The sequence below is a fragment of the Emys orbicularis genome, chromosome 12, assembly GCF_028017835.1.
Source record: "Emys orbicularis isolate rEmyOrb1 chromosome 12, rEmyOrb1.hap1, whole genome shotgun sequence".
Classification (NCBI taxonomy): Eukaryota; Metazoa; Chordata; order Testudines; family Emydidae; genus Emys; species Emys orbicularis.
Window position 1 is genome coordinate 4,710,082 of NC_088694.1, and position 6,744 is coordinate 4,716,825.

General features: G+C 51.9%; 1 protein-coding gene across 1 annotated transcript; it reads left to right on the top strand.

Annotated features, from left to right (window-relative positions):
- Positions 1-1,437: 1,437 nt before the first annotated feature.
- C12H20orf204 (chromosome 12 C20orf204 homolog) lies at positions 1,438-6,370 on the top strand. Its single transcript, XM_065414694.1, has 5 exons — positions 1,438-1,452; positions 1,724-1,864; positions 2,352-2,420; positions 4,497-4,649; positions 6,221-6,370. Exons 1-5 carry the CDS (start codon positions 1,438-1,440, stop codon positions 6,368-6,370), a joined length of 528 nt encoding a protein of 175 aa, XP_065270766.1.
- Positions 6,371-6,744: the final 374 nt, after the last annotated feature.

The window sequence follows — 6,744 nt, forward strand, 5'->3', positions numbered from 1 at the left end:
AGTGATGCCAATTTTGAAATGATGTTGTGTGTGTGTGTAAGGGGGGCAGGGGCCAAAACCTTCAAACTGTCATGGAGAGAGAATTAGTAATCCCCAGGCATGTGAATTAACTATAATAACTTTTTCCACCTCTCAACAGTGCCAATTACTAAGAGAAAACAGTTCTCATGATTTGTTCATTAGAGTCTTCCTTCCACAAGCGTGTATCTCTTATGGGCACCCCTCCACCAGGCTGGTCACGTGAGTTGTGAGAATCGCGGGCCATAGCCTTTGAGAGTGTAGCCAGCCTGTCTTTTTAACGGCAGACTGTGTTTCTTCACATATTAAGGACTGAAAATGTAGTACCCATCCCAGCTGCTTGGAAATGGTGCAAGTGTTGCTCTGTTCCGGAATTTGATATTTATGGAAAGAGTCCTTGACTTAATAGTTCAAGTGAAATTGCATGGCCTTCTTTCCTCTGTGGGGAAGCCTTCCTGAGTAGCAACCCTGTCTGTGTGGAAAGGGATATTCCGTTCGCAGCGAAGCTGGCATTTTGATGAATGGCTTTGGGCGTTATTTATATCTTCTGTGCTGGTTTGAAGTTTGCTCTGGAGTGAGATCTCCCTTCTCTTGGGGAAATGTACAGAGAAAACAAAGCTGTGCAATTGGCATATCGGAGAAGATTCTGCCACACCCAAATAGAAATTCCACTCCCTTCGCTGGGGCAGAAGGAAGTAAACCTAGACCATTCCTTGACGCGTCTGAGGATCATTGATTTTTCAAAGACAGGACAAGCACTGAGATAAAATTTATTTACTTCATCCACTCAACAGGCTCAGATATCAAAGCTTTGGCTTCAGTGCTATGCCACGGCTGGCTTCAGTACTGCGTGGAAAGCCTGAAGCCTGAAGGTTTGACTAGGGATCCGTGCTGCACCAATGCAAGCAGAGAGCTGCGTAGGCTATTTCCCCCCCATTTAGCCATCAAGAGCGTCTGTTTCGTTCCTGTGTGAGACCACTGAGCACCTGGATTAAAGGAACTTTTTGAAAAGCTGGAACAATTGCACAAGAGACCACGTCTCACTGGATTTTATTGCTCCTGTATTTTATATTCAGCACCTTTTTAAAATGTGACAAAATAGGCTTCCCACACTAGCCATTCTTCTGCCTATTCAGGCCTCCTCTGTCCCTATGCACCATCGTGACGGCTGTTTTTGTTTGGACACATAAAAACACCTCTCCAAGGATTGAGATGCTCTTGCCATTAATTCTAAATGAAGTCTTTGGATTTGACCCTGAAATGGCCTGGGACCATCCGACCTAAGACTGCATCTCTCCCATGACTGAAGCTCCTTTGCTCTAAAAGGAGAAGGAAGTGCTGGCAGCGTGTTCTCCAGGAGGGCCTCTCAGCTTTGGAGTTTCCTCTCCCCTGATCTGATAAAGTCCAAATCTGTCGGGAATGCTGCACAACCTGGTTAGCTGACTCAGGGACATGTATTCCCAAAGGATACCTTATTTATACTGTAGTCCAATGTACGCTTCATACTTTCCACTTCTTATATAGGAGCTCCCCATATGCACTTCTGGAGTCCACACTGACCCCTCCCTGTACAGCCGACCATTCTGCTTTTAAGCCACACAAGCAAAACCCGCTTCCTTTCAGTCTAAAAGGCAAAGGGAAGGCAGGTCTCCAGGGCCTGGCACTAGTGTACAATGCTGAAGCTGCGTTGTTCTTTCCCATCTAGATTCTCCCCAGGACTCTCCTTTGTGCTGTTCTGCTGCTGCTGCTGCTGGTATCGGTGCTGAGCAAGGGCAAGGCAAAGTGCAGCATTGTGGAAATCCTGCGGCAATACCAAGCCGTGATCTTTGATGAGCTCCAGAACCTGGTGAGTGGAGCGGACAGTCCCCGGCGGGTGGGCGGGCGGGTATACAAATGTAGCTATCTGGCCATGTGGCACGGGTTGTCTTAGACTGTGTCGGGCCTTTGGAGCAGGGACCGTGGCTTCGCTGATGTGGGTACAGCACCCAGCAGAATAGGGCGTCCATCCTACCTGGGCCTTTAGGCATTGCTGGAATATAACAGTGTTCCCTGCGAATGGGAAGTGCGTACCAAGAGTGCCACTGGAATTCAGCTGCCAAGGCAACAGCAAACTCCCCACCCCCATGAAAAGTGCCAGGAGATTTTTGTAAGGGGCACTCTCCCCCCATCAAGCCAGCCATAGAGCTTCATGGGGTGCTCTGCTCAGTTCCATGGGTCTCTTCTCCCCAGCGCATATAGCTTGCGCTGTGCACAGAGCGCGGGATAGTAACTTCAGGGGAGACGGGGGGAAAGGCCCAAAGCTGAGCAGCTTGTAATCCTTTTATTTTACACAGAAAAACTTGACTCGATCTGCTGAAACCCCAAGGAGGGGGAGAGCTGGCCTAGCCTGCCTCTCTAACAAGGTAAATGCTTTCTCTGCAACGTGCTTTGGGGGGTGTGTGTGTGTGTGTGTACACCAGCATCCTGTACTAGATGAAATCAGGACTGCTCAACTGTGTGTCATCAGCCCTGTACCGCTAGCTAACAGCTAGTACTTCCCTTTAGCTCAGTGAGCACTGTCTGTGTATGTGGAACAGGGTGATGTGGGTTCTCTTCCTGTTTTCACACAGGTTTGGCCATTGAATGGGTGTGAGAAAGAGAGTGGGGGCTGAGATGTGAGTCTGTACAATACTGGGTCACACATCAGGCGATCCTGCAGTGCATGTAGGCAGGCCGTTTGTCTAGTTTTAAGCTGCAGAGTCTTCTTCTTGGGTGGTTTGTTCCCTGTCCAGGACTGAGACAAAACCAGAGGTGGTTTTGTCCAGTATCGGACAGGGAATGACATTTTGGAGAGCGCACTGCTCCCCCCCCCCCCTTGCTGTGCATGCGAGGTCACGTGGCAAGGCTGGACCGGCACGCCTTCAAAATGGCATCATTTGTGCAACGTGACCTCATGCACGCCATGCATGTGAGGTCCCCCCAGCAGGGGTGGAGCGGTGCGCTCCTCAAAATGGCGTCTGCAGCACGACTTCCTATGCCCCACGTGCGCAAGGTCGCGCCGGTGGGGTGGGCCCACGCCATTCCAGAAGTACAGGAAAGCCAGGTGTTGTGGGAATGCGTGAGTGGCCACCCAAACTGCCCAGCGGTGACTAACTCTCATGCCATGGCCACTCAGCATTTCGTGGCAGCAGAGACAAGGCCAAATTGTGACTGGCGCTCGCTCTCGAGCCAGTTCGACACACTCCCCTCACTAGACAAAGCCCAGCCACAAGTGTCTGAGACATAGGCTAGGTCTACACTACGGGGGGGGAGGGGGGTCGACCTAAGATACGCAACTTCAGCTACGTGAATAGCGTAGCTGAAGTGGCGTATTTTAGGTCGGCTTACCTGGCTGTGAGGACGGCGGCGAGTCAACCGCTGCCGCTCCGCCGTCGACTCCGCTTCCACCTCTTGCCGCGGTGGATTTCCGGAGTCGACGGCAGAGCGATCAGGGATCGATTTTATCGCGTCTTCACTAGACGCGATAAGTCGATCCCCAATAGATCGATTGCTACCCGCCGATCCGGCGGGTAGTGAAGACGTGCCCTCACAGAAGTTCCAGTCCCACTCTTGACCCTGGTGTGACAAGTCTGCAGGCAGTGTTGTCCCTGTGCTGTACACCAGGGCACCTCAGAGCGCCGTGGCTACAGCAGGGGATTGAACTCGAAACCCTGGGACTCCGAACTGCCATTTGCTATTGGAGCAGTTACGATTCCATCCAGGAGGAGGCAGTAGAGCGCAGACACACTAACCAGTTCATTGCGATATGTGCCCCTTTGCTTTCACACGGTTTACTGCTAACACCTGAGGATTTTGCTGTTTGCTCTGTTCTGAGTTCCTGCCCGGCAGCTTTTGTGTAGCTAAAAAGCCCTCGGTTATTTATTAACACTTGAGGATTTTGCTGTTTGCTCTGCCCCGCAGCTTTTGTGTAGCTAATAACTGAGGGCTTCTTCTTTTGTATTCAAACAAGGGGAAGTGTGTGTGTGTGGGGGGGGGGGGGGTAGGGGGGGAGATCATCAAAAAAGGGAAATGGATGTGCCCATGACCTGCCCTTTGAGGGAAAGGCTGCAGGTCTCTTTAGCAGCTGGGGTGGAGGGGAGCCTGCTAGGCAACAGCAGCGCTAACGTGGCGGTGCAGGTGGATGGGCAGCAGGTAACACTTGTATCACGTCCACGGTGACACTGCCTGTGGCCACAGCCTCATGCCTTGTTCCCCAAGCGGTCAGCAGAACAGCTTCCCTCAGCTGTATTCTAGTGGGCATTACGGTACAGAGTGGGGGAAGGGATTTTTTTTGGCAGGGTTGGGCGATGACTATATTTTAGGGCACTATTTACTCCAGTGATCTAAGACGCTGGGACCCTGAGGTTGTATTAAGCTACCACTGGCTCCTCTACTTAATCATACAGTTTTCTGCTTGAGTTGGCTCTGCACATCTGGATTTTGCATCTTTCTTTGTTCAGGAGCAGAAAATCCTGCTGTCTATCTCCACCATGAGCATGTCTCTCAGGGACATGGTCAGAGGCCCCTGGAGGAATCCTGAAGTGGTGGCTGTGATGCAGGTGGTCAGCAACACGGAGTCTGTGACCAAACAGAACTGCAAGAAAATCCACAAGGTCAGGGCTTGCTTTTCTCTTCTGCCATGCAGCTGGCACAGTGCAAAAAATAGCAGCCATTCATTAAGAAGTTTAAGTGTTGTAACCTTGTTGGTCCCAGGATATTAGAGAGACAAGGTGGGTGAGGTAATGTCTTTTAGGGGACCAACTTCTGGTGGTGAAAGAGACAAGTTTTTGAGCTCTTCTTCAGGTCTGTACAAGCTCAAAAGCGTATCTCTTTCACCACCAGACATTGGTCCCATCAAAGATATTACCTCACCCACCTTGTCTTTGTTGGGCAGCACATGCAGGCCTGGGGCAAGATCCAGGGTCTCCCCAGAAATCAGGGGTGGCTCTATGTCTTTTGCCGCCCCAAGCATGGCAGTCAGATAGCCTTTGGTGGCATGCCTGCGGGAGGTCCGCCGGTCCCGTGCCTTTGGCGTACCCGCCACCGAATTGCCGCGGGACCGGCGGACCTCCCGCAGGCATGCCACCAAAGGCTGTCTGACTGCCGCCCTACAGGGACCAGCAGGCTGCCCCCCACGGCTTCCCGCCCCAGGCACGCGCTTGGTGCGCTGGTGCCTGGAGCCGCCCCTGCCAGAAATGATGCCTTCGAACTGTCACTGACCTGTTCTGTTGTCTGAAATGAATTCCCGTAGCCGTCTCCTGCGGGAGAACCCTGGGGAAACCCCAAGCTGATAGCCACCCTCTCCCTATCTGGCAGTAGTGCTGGGTTCATTAACGGATACTCTTCACCTGGGAGAGTCGCGGGGGAAAGCCCAAGCTGAGGGAATCCATTCGGATGTTTGATGCCCTTGTGCAAGACTCTGCCGATGAGCTCAGGTTACCTGGCACAGTCTCAGGAAATCCCCGGCTCCACCCCCTCCTCCACCCAATTTGTCAGAGTAACTAATTTATTTAGTGTCGTCTCATTGGGGAATGTGGCTGACTGGTCTGAATAGCTGATCGATCGGCGCGCCTATGAATGGAGACTGATACCTGGGGGAGGGAACCATTTCAAGTCCTCTGGGGAACAGATTTTGTGTCTTCTCCACTTACCAGGTGACTTTCCTCCATACTAGATGTGTGTGGTCTGCATTAATTAGCCAATATCCAATGCTGGGATTATTTATGAGGATTCTAGGCTGTTGTTGAAATATATATAAATATATAGGAGAAATACCTCCATGCCCTATCCCCCCTGCTGGAAGTTTTACCTTGGGACGTTCCACCAGGTTGGAACGCACCCACCCTCTCTGGAGAGTGATACTTGATGGTACAGCCCCACACCTCACAGGTGGCTTCTCTCCTGTACGGCCAGATGTGCACGTGCGCGTGAGTGTCCAGGTATCCAGCAGAGCGCACACAACCCCCTGGGAAGTGTGCGTGTTACAGGTCCCACACCCTCGCCAGTGGGTTACATGCATGCTTGGGGACCCTCATTTTCCAGTGCTATCCCCCTCCCCACTGCTTTTCACCACATGCTCCTGGGGTACGAACAGCCCTGAACTGGTCTCTGTCCTGTTCGGCGTCTGTATCTAGGCCATGGTTTTCATTGCTGTGACTGTTTTTCTTCCTTTGCATGCTAACAGAAGAGTCTGTCAACAGCTACAGAGAAACCGCGACACAGAGGCCAGGGCAACAGGAGAAAGCAGCTGAAGGTGATCGCGCGAACAGTGGAAAACTTGGTCACCTGCTGGGAGAAGCTGTTCTCTCTCCACTCAAAGGACTGGGACACATAGGGTCAGTAGGAAGCAGTGTATGGTGCTCTCCCCATGGGTGCTGAGTACCTGGGATTGTACCACCACCTCCGTACTAGCCAGTAAGCAACACTGATTTCCTGGAAACTCCTTGCCTTCTGATTTCTTGGTTCTGCCGTTGGGTGAAGCAGGCGGTGCTGGGGCAGGCTTTCCATTGCATCCCATCCTTCTCTGTGGGGACTGGAGAGGGACGTCTCTTGTGCTCATGGCCCGCTCTGCTACTGTTCCAGGTAGCAAATACTGAGGGTCAGATTCAGCCCTGAAATCAGCTGAGTGGCATCAACAGAATTTGCTCCTTTGTGCTGAATAAAACTTTGTTGGACATTTCCACAGCGGGGGCCTTGGCTCCGGCGGGT

What these genes read in the sequence shown, in the direction of transcription:
- C12H20orf204 (XM_065414694.1), top strand. An exon ending in TTGATGAGCTCCAGAACCTG is followed by an intron (nt 1,865 to 2,351) that starts GTGAGTGGAGCG and finishes TATTTTACACAG; the next exon opens with AAAAACTTGACTCGATCTGC. An exon ending in ACTGCAAGAAAATCCACAAG is followed by an intron (nt 4,650 to 6,220) that starts GTCAGGGCTTGC and finishes GCATGCTAACAG; the next exon opens with AAGAGTCTGTCAACAGCTAC.